General features: G+C 45.7%; 1 protein-coding gene across 2 annotated transcripts in view; it reads right to left on the bottom strand.

Moving 5' to 3' along the window:
* The window catches only part of LOC121554494 (F-box/WD repeat-containing protein 7), a 56,128-nt gene that overhangs the window by 17,345 nt on the left and 18,783 nt on the right, over nt 1–20,000 (bottom strand). For both annotated transcript variants that reach the window (XM_041868097.2, XM_041868099.2), the window contains 5 exons: nt 16,914–17,055; nt 6,695–6,829; nt 5,908–6,031; nt 4,071–4,207; nt 1,420–1,533 (listed from right to left, as the gene is read on the bottom strand). In XM_041868097.2, the coding sequence (XP_041724031.1) occupies nt 1,420–1,533; nt 4,071–4,207; nt 5,908–6,031; nt 6,695–6,829; nt 16,914–17,055 (652 nt within the window). The remainder of the gene's footprint in view (nt 1–1,419; nt 1,534–4,070; nt 4,208–5,907; nt 6,032–6,694; nt 6,830–16,913; nt 17,056–20,000) is intronic.

Below are 20,000 nucleotides of genomic sequence, written 5' to 3' on the forward strand. Positions count from 1 at the left end.
TTTTATTTGATGAAATACCAGTCGATGGAAAGACATTTCACTGGTCGGGCTTATCGGTCTAAAGGTCCATTTGCATAATTTAGTGGAATTAAAATTGGCGTGTGTATTTTTGTTAGTCGTTATGGATCTTATTTATCACACTCCTACAGCATACAGATAGAGAGTCATTTGAGCTGAAAATCTGTCACACCGCGAGAGAGCTTCGGGTACAGGAGGACCTGGGTTTGTAGGGTGGAGGAGGTGACTGAAGGGGGAGAACAGGAGGAGGTGACTGAAGGGGGAGAACAGGAGGAGGTGACTGATGGGGGAGAACAGGAGGAGGTGACTGATGGGGGAGAACAGGAGGAGGTGCCTGATGGGGGAGAACAGGAGGAGGTGACTGATGGGGGAGAACAGGAGGAGGTGACTGAAGGGGGAGAACAGGAGGAGGTGACTGAAGGGGGAGAACAGGAGGAGGTGCCTGATGGGGGAGAACAGGAGGAGGTGACTGAAGGGGGAGAACAGGAGGAGGTGACTGATGGGGGAGAACAGGAGGAGGTGACTGAAGGGGGAGAACAGGAGGAGGTGACTGAAGGGGGGAGAACAGGAGGAGGGTGACTGAAGGGGGAGAACAGGAGGAGGTGACTGAAGGGGGAGAACAGGAGGAGGTGACTGAAGGGGGGAGAACAGGAGGAGGTGACTGAAGGGGGAGAACAGGAGGAGGTGACTGAAGGGGGAGAACAGGAGGAGGTGACTGAAGGGGGAGAACAGGAGGAGGTGACTGAAGGGGGAGAACAGGAGGAGGTGACTGAAGGGGGAGAACAGGAGGAAGTGACTGAAGGGGGAGAACAGGAGGAGGTGACTGAAGGGGGAGAACAGGAGGAGGTGACTGAAGGGGTACGTGGCCGTCGTAGCCAGTAGGTGGATAGAAAGGACAGTACGTCTCCAGACGCTATAAACTGCGGCCACGGGGTCTTCATGCTGTGCAGCTCCTCTGTGAACCATGGGAAGGATACTTGACGTGTTCAGGGGGAAGGATACTTGACGTGTTCAGGGGGAAGGATACTTGACGTGTTCAGGGGGAAGGATACTTGACGTGTTGAACCTAATGAAGGAATCCTCCTGAGTAAAACATGTTTTATCCTCTTGAAACAATCCTCCCGAGTAAAAGGTGTGAGATTAGCTACTCAAAAACCAAAAAGTTATTCAAGAAAAATGCACATAAAACACACAAATTGTAATGAAATTGCATTTCCCAGCTGGGGGTGGGGGGATTGGGGAACCCTGAGGTAGAGGACATGCAGGGTCCTTTTCAGATCATAGCCCTCTCTCCCAGGTGAATACATCACACTGAAGGCACACATTTCATGTCCTTCCCTTTTCTTTGAAACAGGGTATATATATATATATATATATATATATATTGTACAGCAGCCTTACCTTGCTGGTCAGGGCAGACCAGACTTTCAGAGTGTTGTCATCAGATCCACTGACTATGAGGTCACCACAGAACTGCAGACAAGTGATCACATGATCATCATGACCCTTCAGCACCTGTGGGGGGGCAGACACAGAGAGTGTGAGAGAGGTTATAGGAATGTTAAAGATTAATCCAGAGATATTATACAACAAGCCTTTAATCCAAGACAGAACTGGGGTGTATTCACTATGGAAACCGTTTAAGAACCAAACGGAAGCAAACCGAGCAAAACAAAATGTTTCTATACTGGACAAATTCAGGTAGGTCCCTCCACGTTTCGTTTTCCTTGCATTTAAGAAACGCTTAGCAACAGAATCGGCCTAATGAATACGCACCTGGACACTTGACCCCTCAACACACACCTCTACCTGAACCCTCAACACACACGTGTATACAGTGCATTCGGAAAGTATTCAGACCTCTTGACTTTCTCCACATTTAGTTACGTTACAGCCTTATTCTAAAATGGTTAAAAAATATATATATACAAATCCCCTCATGAATCTACACACAATACCCCATAATGATAAAAGCAAAAACAGGTATTTAGAAATCAAATTATTTAAACTGAAATAAAAAAATTACATAAGTATTCAGACCCTTTACTCAGAACTTTATTGAAGCACCTTTGGCAGTGATTACAGCCTCGAGTCTTCTCGGGTATGACGCTACAAGCTTGGCACAACTGTATTTGTGGAGTTTCTCCCATTCTTCTCTGCAGATCCTCTCAAGCTCTGTCAGGTTGGATGGGGAGCGTCGCTGCACAGCTATTTTCAGGTCTCTCCAGAGATGTTCGATCAGGTTCAAGTCCGGGCTCTGGCTGGGCCACTCAAGGACATTCAGAGACTTGTCCCGAAGCCACTCCTGCGTTGTCTTGGCTGTGTGCTTAGGGTCGTTGTCCTGTTGGAAGGTGAACCTTCGCCCCAGTCTGAGGTCCTGAGCGCTCTGGAGCAGGTTTTCATCAAGGATCTCTCTGTACTTTGCTCCGTTCATCTTTCCCTCGATCCTGACTGGTCTCCCAGTCCCTGCCTCTGAAAAACATCCCCACAGCATAATGCTGCCACCACCATGCTTCACCGTAGGGATGGTGCCAGGTCTCCTCCAGACGTGAAGCTTGACATTCAGGCCAAAGAGTTCAATCTTGGTTTCATCAGACCAGAGAATCTTGTTTCTCATGGTCTGAGAGTCTTTAGGTGCCTTTTGGCAAACTCCAAGCGGGCTGTCATGTGCCTTTTACTGAGGAGTGGCTTCCGTCTGGCCACTCTACCATAAAGGCCTGATTGGTGGAGTGCTGCAGAGATGGTTGTCCTTCTGGAAGGTTCTTCCATCTCCACAGAGGAACTCTGGAGGTCTTTCAGAGAGACCATCGGGTTATTGGTCACCTCCCTGACCAAGGCCCTTCTCCCCCGATTGCTCAGTTTGGCCCGGCGGCCAGCTCTAGGAAGAGTCTTGGTGGTTCCAAACTTCTTCCATTTAAGAACGATGGAGGCCACTGTGTTCTTGGGGACCTTCAATGCTGCAGAAATGTTTTGGTACCCTTCCCCAGATCTGTGCCTCGACACAATCCGATCTCGGAGCTCTACGGACAATTCCTTCGCCCTCATGGCTTGGTTTTTGCTCTGACATGCACTGTCAACTGTGGGACCTTATATAGACAGGTGTGTGCCTTTCCAAATCATGTCCAATCAATTGAATTTACCACAGGTGGACTCCAATCAAGTTGTAGAAACATCTCAAGGATGATCAATGGAAACAGGATGCACCTGAGCTCAATTTCGAGTCTCATAGCAAAGGGCCTGAATACTTACTTAAATAAAGTATCTGTTTTTTTATGTTGAATAAATTAGCAAAAATGTGTAGATTGATGATTGTTTATTTATTGAATCCATTTTAGAATAAGGCTGTAACGTAACAAAATGTGGAAAAAGTCAAGGGGTCTGAATACTTTCCGAATGCACTGTACAGTACCTTAGGTGAGGTGATATCTCCAGTCCTCTCTATGTGTTATACAGTACCTTAGGTGAGGTGATATCTCCAGTCCTCTCTATATGTTATACAGTACCTTAGGTGAGGTGATATCTCCAGTCCTCTCTATGTGTTATACAGTACCTTAGGTGAGGTGATATCTCCAGTCCTCTCTATGTGTTATATAGTACCTTAGGTGAGGTGATATCTCCAGTCCTCCAGTCCTCTCTATATGTTATACAGTACCTTAGGTGAGGTGATATCTCCAGTCCTCTCTATATGTTATACAGTACCTTAGGTGAGGTGATATCTCCAGTCCTCTCTATGTGTTATCCAGTACCTTAGGTGAGGTGATATCTCCAGTCCTCTCTATGTGTTATCCAGTACCTTAGGTGAGGTGATATCTCCAGTCCTCTCTATGTGTTATCCAGTACCTTAGGTGAGGTGATATCTCCAGTCCTCCAGTCCTCTCTATATGTTATACAGTACCTTAGGTGAGGTGATATCTCCAGTCCTCTCTATGTGTTATACGGTACCTTAGGTGAGGTGATATCTCCAGTCCTCCAGTCCTCTCTATATGTTATCCAGTACCTTAGGTGAGGTGATATCTCCAGTCCTCCAGTCCTCTCTATGTGTTATACGGTACCTTAGGTGAGGTGATATCTCCAGTCCTCCAGTTGCTCTCTATGTGGTGTTGTTGTACGTAGGCACTCTTCCAGGGTGAGTGGAGAAACCCAGGTTTCAGAGTCTCCCTCCTCTTCACAACCAGGGGTTCTTCTATACCTGGACACACAGGGTTAAATAACTAATACATTTTACTCATTTATCAGACGCTCTTATCCAGAGCAACTTACTGATTATTCCAGCTAGTCGGCTCGGGGGTTTGAATCAGCGACCTTTCGGGTTACTGACCCAAGGCTCTTAACCGCTAGGCTACCTGCCATAAAACCTCTATTTCCTACACACAAATTAAGACAAATATGAGGTGTTAGCAATAGCATTATTACACACACACAGAGAGAGAGAGACAGGGAGAGGGAGGAGAAAGAGAGAGCAAAACATGACATCAAGCATCTTTGCTATCGCTAGTCCCTATAAGCTCATTGGTATGAGGTAATGTAATGCTAACGCTAGCTGCTATCTCATTGGTATGGAGGTAATGTAATGCTAACGCTAGCTGTTATCTCATTGGTATTGAGGTAATGTAATGCTAACGCTAGCTGCTATCTCATTGGTATTGAGGTAATGTAATGCTAACGCTAGCTGCTATCTCATTGGTATGGAGGTAATGTAATGCTAACACTAGCTGCTATCTCATTGGTATGGAGGTAATGTAATACTAACGCTAGCTGCTATCTCATTGGTATGGAGGTAATGTAATGCTAACACTAGCTGCTATCTCAATGGTATGAGGTAATGTAATGCTAACGCTAGCTGCTATCTCATTGGTACACTACATTACCAAAAGTATGTGTATGTGTGTATGTGTGTCCTCCGTGTGTGTCCCCTCTATATGTGTGTCCTCCGTGTGTGTCCCCTCTATATGTGTGTCCTCCGTGTGTCCCCTCTATGTGTGTCCTCCGTGTGTCCCCTCTATATATGTGTCCTCCGTGTGTCCCCTCTATATATGTGTCCTCCGTGTGTGTCCTCTATATATGTGTCCTCCGTGTGTCCCCTCTATATATGTCCTCTGTGCGTGTCCTCTATATGTGTGTCCTCCGTGTGTGTCCCCTCTATATATATATATATATATATATATATATATATATATGTGTCCTCCGTGTGTCCCCTCTATATATATATATGTGTCCTCCGTGTGTCCCCTCTATATATATGTCCTCTGTGTGTGTCCTCTATATATGTGTCCTCTGTGTGTGTCCTCTATATATGTGTCCTCTGTGTGTGTCCTCTATATATGTGTCCTCTGTGTGTGTCCTCTGTGTGTGTCCTCTATATATGTCCTCTCTGTGTGTCCTCTATATATGTGTCCTCTGTGTGTGTCCTCTATATATGTCCTCTGTGTGTGTCCTCTATATGTGTGTCCTCTATATATATGTCCTCTGTGTGTGTCCTCTATATATGTGTCCTCTGTGTGTGTCCTCTATATATGTGTCCTCTGTGTGTGTCCTCTATATATGTGTCCTCTGTGTGTGTCCTCTATATATGTGTCCTCTGTGTGTGTCCTCTATATATGTCCTCTGTGTGTGTCCTCTATATATGTGTCCTCTGTGTGTGTCCTCTATATATGTGTCCTCTGTGTGTGTCCTCTATATATGTCCTCCGTGTCCCCTCTATATATATGTCCTCTGTGCGTGTCCCCTATATGTGTCCCCTCTATATATGTGTCCTCTCTGTGTGTCTATAGGTGTGTGTAAGCTACATATGGCGTTGTTGTATCCTCCTGCCTGTGGGGGGTGTGTGTATGTGTGTGTGTGTGTGTGTGTGTGTGTGTGTGTGTGTGTGTGTGTGTGTGTGGTACGTACCCTGCTCCCTACACTTCTCCCTCCACAGCAGGTTATCCTCGGCCAGTATCCTCCAGTAGGAGCAGGTCTGGGCAGCATGCATCAGATCTCTGGGCTCCAGAAACGTCAGGACATACAAGGCCAACTACAGGAGAGGAACACATTAATATCACTGACCGGTCACCTGATCACCACTTAACAACTCAGAATCACATCTATATGTCAGAGAACAGTGGCGCCTGAGATTTGATAATGATAATGGATTTGAACTGGGCTCAAGTGGCAGATGTATGTTCTGAATGTGGGTGTGCATGATCGTATGTGTACCGTCCTGTGTGTGTGTGTGTGTGTGTGTGTGTGAGTGTGTCCGTCCTGTGTGTGTGTGTGTGAGAGAGAGAGCGTGTGTGTGTGAGTGTGTGTCCGTCCTGTGTGTGTGTGTGTGTGTGTGTGTGAGTGTGTCCGTCCTGTGTGTGTGTGTGTGTGTGTGAGAGAGAGAGCGTGTGTGTGAGTGTGTGTCCGTCCTGTGTGTGTGTGTGTGTGTGTGTGTGTGTGTGTGTGTGTGTGTGAGAGAGCGTGTGTGTGTGTGTCCGTCCTGTGTGAGTGTGTGAGAGAGAGAGCGTGTGTGTGTGTGTGTGTGTCCGTCCTCTGTGTGTGTGTGTGTGTGTGTGTGTGTGTGTGTGTGTGTGTCCGTCCTGTGTGTGTGTGTGTGTGTGAGAGAGCGTGTGTGTGTGTGTGTGTCCGTCCTCTGTGTGTGTGTGTGTGTGTGTGTGCGTGTGTGTGTGTCCGTCCTGTGTGAGTGTCCTCTCACCTCTTTGGGCAGCAGGGAGATGAAGTCTCGTTGGAACTGAGGCTCAATAACCTGCATCATGTGCTTCACCTGATTGGACTCACAGCTGTCAATCAAGTCATCCAGAGCCAATAGACGCTCAGGACCACTCCACGCCTACAGGAAGGGGGCGGGGGGAGAGAGCGATACAGATTTGATCCAAAACCAGCTCTGGCTCGTGTTAGTGTTGTATAACAACACCCACGGGGGTTCTAGTCTCTCTCACCCACCCACCCGACAGACTCCACCCACGGGGGTTCTAGTCTCTCTCACCCACCCGACAGACTCCACCCACGGGGTTCTAGTCTCTCTCACCCACCCACCCGACAGACTCCACCCACGGGGGTTCTAGTCTCTCTCATCCACCCACCCGACAGACTCCACCCACGGGGGTTCTAGTCTCTCCCACCCACCCACCCGACAGACTCCACCCACGGGGGTTCTAGTCTCTCCCACCCACCCGACAGACTCCACCCACGGGGGTTCTAGTCTCTCTCACCCACCCGACAGACTCCACCCACGGGGGTTCTAGTCTCTCTCACCCACCCGACAGACTCCACCCACGGGGGTTCTAGTCTCTCTCACCCACCCGACAGACTCCACCCACGGGGGTTCTAGTCTCTCTCACCCACCCACCCGACAGACTCCACCCACGGGGGTTCTAGTCTCTCTCACCCACCCGACAGACTCCACCCACGGGGTTCTAGTCTCTCTCACCCACCCGACAGACTCCACCCACGGGGGTTCTAGTCTCTCTCACCCACCCGACAGACTCCACCCACGGGGGTTCTAGTCTCTCTCACCCACCCGACAGACTCCACCCACGGGGGTTCTAGTCTCTCTCACCCACCCGACAGACTCCACCCACGGGGGTTCTAGTCTCTCTCACCCACCCGACAGACTCCACCCACGGGGGTTCTAGTCTCTCTCACCCACCCAACAGACTCCACCCACGGGGTTCTAGTCTCGCTCACCCACCCGACAGACTCCACCCACGGGGTTCTAGTCTCTCTCACCCACCCGACAGACTCCACCCACGGGGGTTCTAGTCTCTCTCACCCACCCGACAGACTCCACCCACGGGGGTTCTAGTCTCTCTCACCCACCCGACAGACTCCACCCACGGGGGTTCTAGTCTCTCTCACCCACCCGACAGACAGACTCCACCCACGGGGTTCTAGTCTCTCTCACCTACCCACCCGACAGACTCCACCCACGGGGGTTCTAGTCTCTCCCACCCACCCGACAGACTCCACCCACGGGGTTCTAGTCTCTCTCACCCACCCACCCGACAGACTCCACCCACGGGGGTTCTAGTCTCTCTCACCCACCCACCCGACAGACTCCACCCACGGGGGTTCTAGTCTCTCTCACCCACCCGACAGACTCCACCCACGGGGGTTCTAGTCTCTCTCACCCACCCGTCAGACTCCTACAGGTCTTCGCGTGTACCAATTACTATACCACAGACAGACAACTATAACCACTAAAAGAGAGAGAGAGAGAGAGATGACTATACCCGCTAAGAGAGAGAGATGACTATACCCGCTAAGAGAGATGACTATACCCGCTAAGAGAGAGAGATGACTATACCCGCTAAGAGAGAGAGAGATGACTATAACCGCTAAGAGAGAGAGAGAGAGATGACTATACCCGCTACGAGAGAGAGAGAGATGACTATACCCGCTAAGAGAGAGAGAGATGACTATACCCGCTAAAAGAGAGAGAGATAGATGACTATACCCGCTAAGAGAGAGAGAGATGACTATACCCACTAAAAGAGAGAGAGAGATGGCTATACCCGCTAAGAGAGAGAGAGAGAGATGACTATACCCGCTAAGAGAGAGAGAGAGAGAGAGAGAGAGAGAGATGACTATACCCGCTAAGAGAGAGAGATGACTATACCCGCTAAGAGAGAGAGAGATGACTATACCCACTAAAAGAGAGAGAGAGAGAGATGACTATACCCGCTAAGAGAGAGAGAGATGACTATACCCACTAAAAGAGAGAGAGAGAGAGATGACTATACCCGCTAAGAGAGAGAGAGATGACTATACCCACTAAAAGAGAGAGAGAGAGAGATGGCTATACCCGCTAAGAGAGAGAGATGACTATACCCACTAAAAGAGAGAGAGAGAGAGATGACTATACCCGCTAAGAGAGAGAGAGATGACTATACCCGCTAAGAGAGAGAGAGAGAGATGACTATACCCGCTAAGAGAGAGAGAGAGAGAGAGAGAGAGAGAGAGAGAGAGAGAGATGACTATACCCGCTAGAGAGAGAGAGAGAGAGAGAGAGAGAGAGAGAGAGATGACTATACCCGCTAAGAGAGAGAGAGAGAGAGAGAGAGAGAGAGAGAGAGAGAGAGATGACTATACCCGCTAAGAGAGAGAGAGAGAGAGAGAGAGAGAGAGAGAGAGAGAGATGACTATACCCGCTAAAAGAGAGAGAGATAGATGACTATACCCACTAAGAGAGAGAGAGATGACTATACCCACTAAAAGAGAGAGATAGATGGCTATACCCGCTAAGAGAGAGAGAGATGACTATACCCACTAAGAGAGAGAGAGATGACTATACCCACTAAAAGAGAGAGATAGATGGCTATACCCGCTAAGAGTGAGAGAGATGACTATACCCACTAAAAGAGAGGGAAGAGAGAGAGAGAGAGAGAGAGAGAGAGAGAGAGATGACTATACCCGCTAAGAGAGAGAGAGATGACTATACCCACTGAGAGAGAGAGAGAGATGGCTATACCCGCTAAGAGAGAGAGATGACTATACACACTAAAAGAGAGAGAGAGAGAGATGACTATACCCGCTAAGAGAGAGAGAGATGACTATACCCGCTAAGAGAGAGAGATGACTATACCCGCTAAGAGAGAGAGAGAGAGATGACTATACCCGCTAAGAGAGAGAGAGAGAGATGACTATACCCGCTAAGAGAGAGAGAGAGAGAGAGAGAGAGAGAGAGAGAGAGATGACTATACCCGCTAAGAGAGAGAGATGACTATACCCGCTAAAAGAGAGAGAGATAGATGACTATACCCACTAAGAGAGAGAGATGACTATACCCACTAAAAGAGAGAGATAGATGGCTATACCCGCTAAGAGAGAGAGAGATGACTATACCCACTAAGAGAGAGAGAGATGACTATACCCACTAAAAGAGAGAGATAGATGGCTATACCCGCTAAGAGAGAGAGAGATGACTATACCCACTAAAAGAGAGAGAGAGAGAGATGACTATACCCGCTAAGAGAGAGAGAGATGACTATACCCGCTAAAAGAGAGAGAGATAGATGGCTATACCCGCTAAGAGAGAGAGAGATGACTATACCCACTAAAAGAGAGAGATAGATGACTATACCCGCTAAGAGAGAGAGATGACTATACCCACTAAAAGAGAGAGAGAGATGACTATACCCGCTAAGAGAGAGAGAGAGAGATGACTATACCCACTAAGAGAGAGAGAGAGAGAGAGATGACTATACCCACTAAAAGAGAGAGAGAGAGAGAGAGAGAGAGAGATGACTATACCCGCTAAGAGAGAGAGAGATGACTATACCCACTAAAAGAGAGAGAGAGAGAGAGAGAGAGAGAGAGATGACTATACCCGCTAAGAGAGAGAGAGATGACTATACCCACTAAAAGAGAGAGAGAGATGACTATACCCGCTAAGAGAGAGAGAGAGAGAGATGACTATACCCGCTAGAGAGAGAGAGAGAGAGAGAGAGAGAGAGAGAGATGACTATACCCGCTAAGAGAGAGAGAGATGACTATACCCGCTAAGAGAGAGAGAGAGAGATGACTATACCCGCTAAGAGAGAGAGAGAGAGATGACTATACCCGCTAAGAGAGAGAGAGAGAGAGAGAGAGAGAGAGAGATGACTATACCCACAGAGAGAGAGAGATGACTATACCCACTAAGAGAGAGAGATGACTATACCCGCTAAGAGAGAGAGAGAGAGATGACTATACCCGCTAAGAGAGAGAGAGAGAGATGACTATACCCGCTAAGAGAGAGAGAGAGAGAGAGAGAGAGAGAGAGAGAGATGACTATACCCACAGAGAGAGAGAGATGACTATACCCACTAAGAGAGAGAGATGACTATACCCGCTAAGAGAGAGAGAGAGATGACTATACCCGCTAAGAGAGAGAGAGAGAGAGAGAGAGAGAGAGAGATGACTATACCCGCTAAGAGAGAGAGAGAGAGATGACTATACCCGCTAAGAGAGAGAGAGAGATGACTATACCCGCTAAGAGAGAGAGAGAGAGATGACTATACCCGCTAAGAGAGAGAGAGAGAGAGAGAGAGAGAGAGAGAGATGACTATACCCGCTAAGAGAGAGAGAGAGAGATGACTATACCCGCTAAGAGAGAGAGAGAGATGACTATACCCGCTAAGAGAGAGAGAGAGAGGACTATACCCGCTAAGAGAGAGAGAGAGAGATGACTATACCCACTAAGAGAGAGAGAGAGAGATGACTATACCCGCTAAAAGAGAGAGAGAGAGAGATGACTATACCCGCTGAGAGAGAGAGAGATAGATGACTATACCCGCTGAGAGAGAGAGAGAGAGAGAGAGAGAGAGACGAGAGAGACAGAGAGACAGAGAGACAGAGAGAGAGAGAGACAGAGAGACAGAGAGACAGAGAGACAGAGAGACAGAGAGACAGAGAGACAGAGAGACAGAGAGACAGAGAGACAGAGAGAGAGACAGAGAGACAGAGAGAGAGACAGAGAGACAGAGAGACAGAGAGACAGAGAGACAGAGAGACAGAGAGACAGAGAGAGAGAGAGAGAGAGAGAGAGAGAGAGAGAGAGAGAGAGAGAGAGAGAGAGAGAGAGAGAGAGAGAGAGATGACTATACCCGCTAAAAGAGAGAGAGATTGTTGTTTGGATTTTAAAAACAGAAGTGAAACATTGAACCACTTGTGTTTTCTGAGTGCTCGTCTTTACTGAGGAAGATCCTTTCTGACATATGTCCTCTTCCTGGTGTGATGTCAGACCAATCCAGGGGATGTGTGTGAATATTAAAGAAGTTACACTGTTATGGTTATGTGGGGAAGACCGAACACTGGGAATCAGAAGGATAAACATTCATTCCTTCATTCCAGTCTGTTCTCCATTCCTTAATACTACAGAACCACAGAGAGTGGACAGGAGGGAGGTGCCAGAACCCTTGGGCTGTTCACCAGAAAACTGATCCTGCTTTCTGGACGAGGAAAATGAACAGAGGAGGGGATGGAGGGAGGAGACGTGTTTAATTATGTAATTAGCTGAGGTTTGTTCTACTCCCAGGGCTTCATTGGCTGTAGTTAGTGGTTGTTAGGGAGACACAGCAGCCAGAGACAGAAAGGGTAAACCAACGCTATTCAGTTAGGTAAACCAACGCTATTCAGTTAGGGTAAACCAACGCTATTCAGTTAGGGTAAACCAACGCTATTCAGTTAGGGGAAACCAACGCTATTCAGTTAGGGTAAACCAACGCTATTCAGTTAGGGTAAACCAACGCTTTTCAGTTAGGGTAAACCAACGCTATTCAGTTAGGGTAAACCAACGCTATTCAGTTAGGGTAAACCAACGCTATTCAGTTAGGGTAAACCAACGCTATTCAGTTAGGGTAAACCAACGCTATTCAGTTAGGGGTAAACCAACGCTATTCAGTTAGGGGAAACCAACGCTATTCAGTTAGGGGAAACCAACGCTATTCAGTTAGGGGAAACCAACGCTATTCAGTTAGGGTAAACCAACGCTATTCAGTTAGGGTAAACCAACGCTATTCAGTTAGGGGAAACCAACGCTATTCAGTTAGGGGAAACCAACGCTATTCAGTTAGGGTAAACCAACGCTATTCAGTTAGGGTAAACCAACGCTATTCAGTTAGGGTAAACCAACGCTATTCAGTTAGGGTAAACCAACGCTATTCAGTTAGGTAAACCAACGCTATTCAGTTAGGGTAAACCAACGCTATTCAGTTAGGGGAAACCAACGCTATTCAGTTAGGGTAAACCAACGCTATTCAGTTAGGTAAACCAACGCTATTCAGTTAGGGGAAACCAACGCTATTCAGTTAGGGGAAACCAACGCTATTCAGTTAGGGGAAACCAACGCTATTCAGTTAGGGTAAACCAACGCTATTCAGTTAGGGTAAACCAACGCTATTCAGTTAGGGTAAACCAACGCTATTCAGTTAGGGTAAACCAACGCTATTCAGTTAGGGGAAACCAACGCTATTCAGTTAGGTAAACCAACGCTATTCAGTTAGGGTAAACCAACGCTATTCAGTTAGGGGTAAACCAACGCTATTCAGTTAGGGGTAAACCAACGCTATTCAGTTAGGGTAAACCAACGCTATTCAGTTAGGGGAAACCAACGCTATTCAGTTAGGGGAAACCAACGCTATTCAGTTAGGGGAAACCAACGCTATTCAGTTAGGGGAAACCAACGCTATTCAGTTAGGGGAAACCAACGCTATTCAGTTAGGGTAAACCAACGCTATTCAGTTAGGGTAAACCAACGCTATTCAGTTAGGTAAACCAACGCTATTCAGTTAGGGTAAACCAACGCTATTCAGTTAGGGTAAACCAACGCTATTCAGTTAGGGTAAACCAACGCTATTCAGTTAGGGTAAACCAACGCTATTCAGTTAGGGTAAACCAACGCTATTCAGTTAGGTAAACCAACGCTATTCAGTTAGGGTAAACCAACGCTATTCAGTTAGGGTAAACCAACGCTATTCAGTTAGGTAAACCAACGCTATTCAGTTAGGGTAAACCAACGCTATTCAGTTAGGGTAAACCAACGCTATTCAGTTAGGGTAAACCAACGCTATTCAGTTAGGGTAAACCAACGCTATTCAGTTAGGGTAAACCAACGCTATTCAGTTAGGGTAAACCAACGCTATTCAGTTAGGGTAAACCAACGCTATTCAGTTAGGGTAAACCAACGCTATTCAGTTAGGGTAAACCAACGCTATTCAGTTAGGGTAAACCAACGCTATTCAGTTAGGGTAAACCAACGCTATTCAGTTAGGTAAACCAACGCTATTCAGTTAGGGTAAACCAACGCTATTCAGTTAGGGTAAACCAACGCTATTCAGTTAGGGTAAACCAACGCTATTCAGTTAGGTAAACCAACGCTATTCAGTTAGGGTAAACCAACGCTATTCAGTTAGGGTAAACCAACGCTATTCAGTTAGGGTAAACCAACGCTATTCAGTTAGGGTAAACCAACGCTATTCAGTTAGGGTAAACCAACGCTATTCAGTTAGGGTAAACCAACGCTATTCAGTTAGGGTAAACCAACGCTATTCAGTTAGGGTAAACCAACGCTATTCAGTTAGGTAAACCAACGCTATTCAGTTAGGGTAAACCAACGCTATTCAGTTAGGGTAAACCAACGCTATTCAGTTAGGTAAACCAACGCTATTCAGTTAGGGTAAACCAACGCTATTCAGTTAGGGTAAACCAACGCTATTCAGTTAGGGGTAAACCAACGCTATTCAGTTAGGGTAAACCAACGCTATTCAGTTAGGGTAAACCAACGCTATTCAGTTAGGGTAAACCAACGCTATTCAGTTAGGGTAAACCAACGCTATTCAGTTAGGGTAAACCAACGCTATTCAGTTAGGGTAAACCAACGCTATTCAGTTAGGGTAAACCAACGCTATTCAGTTAGGGTAAACCAACGCTATTCAGTTAGGGTAAACCAACGCTATTCAGTTAGGGTAAACCAACGCTATTCAGTTAGGGTAAACCAACGCTATTCAGTTAGGGTAAACCAACGCTATTCAGTTAGGGTAAACCAACGCTATTCAGTTAGGGTAAACCAACGCTATTCAGTTAGGGTAAACCAACGCTATTCAGTTAGGGTAAACCAACGCTTATTCAGTTAGGGTAAACCAACGCTATTCAGTTAGGGGTAAACCAACGCTATTCAGTTAGGGTAAACCAACGCTATTCAGTTAGGGTAAACCAACGCTATTCAGTTAGGGTAAACCAACGCTATTCAGTTAGGGTAAACCAACGCTATTCAGTTAGGGTAAACCAACGCTATTCAGTTAGGGTAAACCAACGCTATTCAGTTAGGGTAAACCAACGCTATTCAGTTAGGGTAAACCAACGCTATTCAGTTAGGGTAAACCAACGCTATTCAGTTAGGGTAAACCAACGCTATTCAGTTAGGGTAAACCAACGCTATTCAGTTAGGGTAAACCAACGCTATTCAGTTAGGGTAAACCAACGCTATTCAGTTAGGGTAAACCAACGCTATTCAGTTAGGGTAAACCAACGCTATTCAGTTAGGGTAAACCAACGCTATTCAGTTAGGGTAAACCAACGCTATTCAGTTAGGGTAAACCAACGCTATTCAGTTAGGGTAAACCAACGCTATTCAGTTAGGGTAAACCAACGCTATTCAGTTAGGTAAACCAACGCTATTCAGTTAGGGTAAACCAACGCTATTCAGTTAGGGTAAACCAACGCTATTCAGTTAGGGTAAACCAACGCTATTCAGTTAGGGTAAACCAACGCTATTCAGTTAGGGGTAAACCAACGCTATTCAGTTAGGGTAAACCAACGCTATTCAGTTAGGGTAAACCAACGCTATTCAGTTAGGTAAACCAACGCTATTCAGTTAGGGTAAACCAACGCTATTCAGTTAGGGTAAACCAACGCTATTCAGTTAGGGTAAACCAACGCTATTCAGTTAGGGTAAACCAACGCTATTCAGTTAGGGTAAACCAACGCTATTCAGTTAGGTAAACCAACGCTATTCAGTTAGGGTAAACCAACGCTATTCAGTTAGGGTAAACCAACGCTATTCAGTTAGGGTAAACCAACGCTATTCAGTTAGGGTAAACCAACGCTATTCAGTTAGGGTAAACCAACGCTATTCAGTTAGGGTAAACCAACGCTATTCAGTTAGGGTAAACCAACGCTATTCAGTTAGGTAAACCAACGCTATTCAGTTAGGGTAAACCAACGCTATTCAGTTAGGGTAAACCAACGCTATTCAGTTAGGGTAAACCAACGCTATTCAGTTAGGGTAAACCAACGCTATTCAGTTAGGGTAAACCAACGCTATTCAGTTAGGGTAAACCAACGCTATTCAGTTAGGGTAAACCAACGCTATTCAGTTAGGGTAAACCAACGCTATTCAGTTAGGGTAAACCAACGCTATTCAGTTAGGGTAAACCAACGCTATTCAGTTAGGGTAAACCAACGCTATTCAGTTAGGGTAAACCAACGCTATTCAGTTAGGGTAAACCAACGCTATTCAGTTAGGGTAAACCAACGCTATTCAGTTAGGGTAAACCAACGCTATTCAGTTAGGGTAAACCAACGCTATTCAGTTAGGGTAAACCAACGCTATTCAGTTAGGTAAACCAACGCTATTCAGTTAGGTAAACCAACGCTATTCAGTTAGGTAAACCAACGCTATTCAGTTAGGTAAACCAACGCTATTCAGTTAGGTTAAACCAACGCTATTCAGTTAGGTTAAACCAACGCTATTCAGTTAGGTTAAACCAACGCTATTCAGTTAGGGTAAACCAACGCTATTCAGTTAGGGTAAACCAACGCTATTCAGTTAGGGTAAACCAACGCTATTCAGTTAGGGTAAACCAACGCTATTCAGTTAGGGTAAACCAACGCTATTCAGTTAGGGTAAACCAACGCTATTCAGTTAGGGTAAACCAACGCTATTCAGTTAGGGTAAACCAACGCTATTCAGTTAGGGTAAACCAACGCTATTCAGTTAGGGTAAACCAACGCTATTCAGTTAGGGTAAACCAACGCTATTCAGTTAGGGTAAACCAACGCTATTCAGTTAGGGTAAACCAACGCTATTCAGTTAGGGTAAACCAACGCTATTCAGTTAGGGTAAACCAACGCTATTCAGTTAGGGTAAACCAACGCTATTCAGTTAGGGTAAACCAACGCTATTCAGTTAGGGTAAACCAACGCTATTCAGTTAGGGTAAACCAACGCTATTCAGTTAGGGTAAACCAACGCTATTCAGTTAGGTTAAACCAACGCTATTCAGTTAGGTTAAACCAACGCTATTCAGTTGGTTAAACCAACGCTATTCAGTTAGGGAAACCAACGCTATTCAGTTAGGGTAAACCAACGCTATTCAGTTGGTTAAACCAACGCTATTCAGTTCATGAGAGAGGGGCGGTGTCTCTCTCTCTCACCTGGAAGGTGTGCAGCCAGTCCTGTAGGCCGGAGGGGGGCGGGCCTGAGGTGACACGTCTCCGCTGAGCTGAATGCCCATTGGCTGCTCGCAGGTCCCCAAAGGTAGTGGGCGTGGTCTGGAATGGAACGAGACTGGACGGACTGGAGAGAGAGAGAGAGAACATGAGAAAGAGAGGTTGAGTCTTAGAATTAAAAAGGAAGATTAAATATTATTCATTCTAAATCAGACAGGTTTTGTTACATGGACGATACATTGGAGATAATATAAGGTAAGTCCTGGAAACAATAGAACACTATGGAACATCTGGGAAACCAGGCCTGCTATTCATAGCAGACTTTCAAAAAAGGCTTTTGATAAAGTACGACTGGAATTGATTTATAAATGCATGGAATATTTCAATTTTGGAGAATCTCTTATACAATGGGTTAAAGTTATATATAGTAAGGTGTAAAATAGTAAATAATGTCTACTTCTCAGAAAGTTTTAAACTGTCAAGAGGAGTGAAACAAGGTTGTCCACTATCGGCATATCTATTTATTATGGTCATCAAAATGTTAGCTATTAAAATCAGATCCAACAATAATATCAAGGGATTAGAAATCCAGGGCTTAAAAACAAAGGTGTCATTGTACGCTGATGATTCATGTTTTCTTTTAAATCCACAGATTGGATCCCTCCACAGCCTCATAGAGGATCTAGATACGTTTTCTAGATTACAACCAAATGATGATAACTGTACTATATTACATATTGGATCACTAAAAATGACAACTTCTACATTACCGTGTAGTTTACCAATAAAATGGTAAATTATATGAGCAAAAGACATTCCACTATATTTGGAACTGCAAGTCAGACAAAATTAAACGGGCCAATGTATACTTAAATCTGAACTGGTTCTCTAGCAGATTAGGAAGAATGTCTCACCCCATGTTCAAGAATGGCCTTTTTCCCTTTATTCAGATTACAACCCTTCACTTGTATATTATTGAAATCTACAAAATATCGCTATTTTTTAAAAACAATCCATAGAAAGTTGGTTGCAATTTCAATTTAATCCACCAGAAAAGACAAAACAAATATTAAAAATGGTTAAACTCAAATATACAAATTGATAATAAACATTATTTTTTTGGAGAAAAAAACTATAAAACGGTATAATCTTTGTAAATGATAACATAAATAGGACTGGTGGAGTTATGTCATACATGCAGCTAACAAAAATATATGGAAATGTCTGCTCTACCCAAAATTACAACCAACTAATTGCAGCATTACCGTAAAATTGGAAGAGGCAAGTGGAAGGGGGAGAAAATAAGGAACTTGTCTGTCGGCATTAAAGACCAAAATTGGTTCTAGAGAATTATGATGAATAAACAAATATAACAGTTTAATTTAAGGATAAAAAAAATGGCCAGCTGTGCCCTATAGATGGCAAAATAAAAAATTGTTACCTGAGGTAGTGTGTGTGTGTGTGTTACCTGAGGTAGTGTGTGTGTGTGTTACCTGAGGTAGCGTGTGCGTGTTACCTGAGGTAGTGTGTGTGTGTGTGTTACCTGAGGTAGTGTGTGTGTGTGTGTTACCTGAGGTAGTGTGTGTGTGTGTGTGTTACCTGAGGTAGTGTGTGTGTGTGTTACCTGAGGTAGTGTGTGTGTGTGTTACCTGAGGTAGTGTGTGTGTGTGTTACCTGAGGTAGTGTGTGTGTGTGTTACCTGAGGTAGTGTGTGTGTGTGTGTTACCTGAGGTAGTGTGTGTGTGTGTATGTTACCTGAGGTAGTGTGTGTGTGTTACCTGAGGTAGTGTGTGTGTGTGTGTTACCTGAGGTAGTGTGTGTGTGTGTGTTACCTGAGGTAGCGTGTGTGTGTTACCTGAGGTAGTGTGTGTGTGTGTGTTACCTGAGGTAGTGTGTGTGTGTGTTACCTGAGGTAGTGTGTGTGTGTGTATGTTACCTGAGGTAGTGTGTGTGTGTTACCTGAGGTAGTGTGTGTGTGTGTTACCTGAGGTAGCGTGTGTGTGTTACCTGAGGTAGTGTGTGTGTGTTACCTGAGGTAGTGTGTGTGTGTTACCTGAGGTAGTGTGTGTGTGTTACCAGAGGTAGTGTGTGTGTGTGTGTTACCAGAGGTAGTGTGTGCGTGTTACCTGAGGTAGTGTGTGTGTGTTACCTGAGGTAGCGTGTGTGTGTGTGTTACCTGAGGTAGTGTGTGTGTGTGTTACCTGAGGTAGTGTGTGTGTGTGTTACCTGAGGTAGCGTGTGTGTGTGTGTGTTACCTGAGGTAGTGTGTGTGTGTTACCTGAGGTAGTGTGTGTGTGTGTTACCTGAGGTAGCGTGTGTGTGTGTGTGTTACCTGAGGTAGTGTGTGTGTGTGTGTGTTACCTGAGGTAGTGTGTGTGTGTTACCTGAGGTAGTGTGTGTGTGTTACCAGAGGTAGTGTGTGTGTGTTACCTGAGGTAGTGTGTGTGTGTTACCTGAGGTAGTGTGTGTGTGTGTGTGTTACCTGAGGTAGTGTGTGTGTGTGTTACCTGAGGTAGTGTGTGTGTGTGTGTTACCTGAGGTAGTGTGTGTGTGTGTTACCTGAGGTAGTGTGTGTGTTACCTGAGGTAGTGTGTGTGTGTGTGTGTTACCTGAGGTAGTGTGTGTGTGTGTTACCTGAGGTAGTGTGTGTGTGTTACCAGAGGTAGTGTGTGTGTGTTACCTGAGGTAGTGTGTGTGTGTTACCAGAGGTAGTGTGTGTGTGTGTGTTACCAGAGGTAGTGTGTGCGTGTTACCTGAGGTAGTGTGTGTGTGTGTGTTACCAGAGGTAGTGTGTGTGTGTTACCTGAGGTAGTGTGTGTGTGTGTTACCTGAGGTAGTGTGTGTGTGTGTGTTACCTGAGGTAGTGTGTGTGTGTGTTACCTGAGGTAGTGTGTGTGTGTGTTACCTGAGGTAGTGTGTGTGTGTGTGTTACCTGAGGTAGTGTGTGTGTGTGTGTTACCTGAGGTAGCGTGTGTGTGTTACCTGAGGTAGCGTGTGTGTGTTACCTGAGGTAGTGTGTGTGTGTTACCTGAGGTAGTGTGTGTGTGTGTGTGTTACCTGAGGTAGTGTGTG

Source organism: Coregonus clupeaformis, unplaced genomic scaffold (genome assembly GCF_020615455.1).
Source record: "Coregonus clupeaformis isolate EN_2021a unplaced genomic scaffold, ASM2061545v1 scaf0645, whole genome shotgun sequence".
NCBI classification, from domain to species: domain Eukaryota; kingdom Metazoa; phylum Chordata; class Actinopteri; order Salmoniformes; family Salmonidae; genus Coregonus; species Coregonus clupeaformis.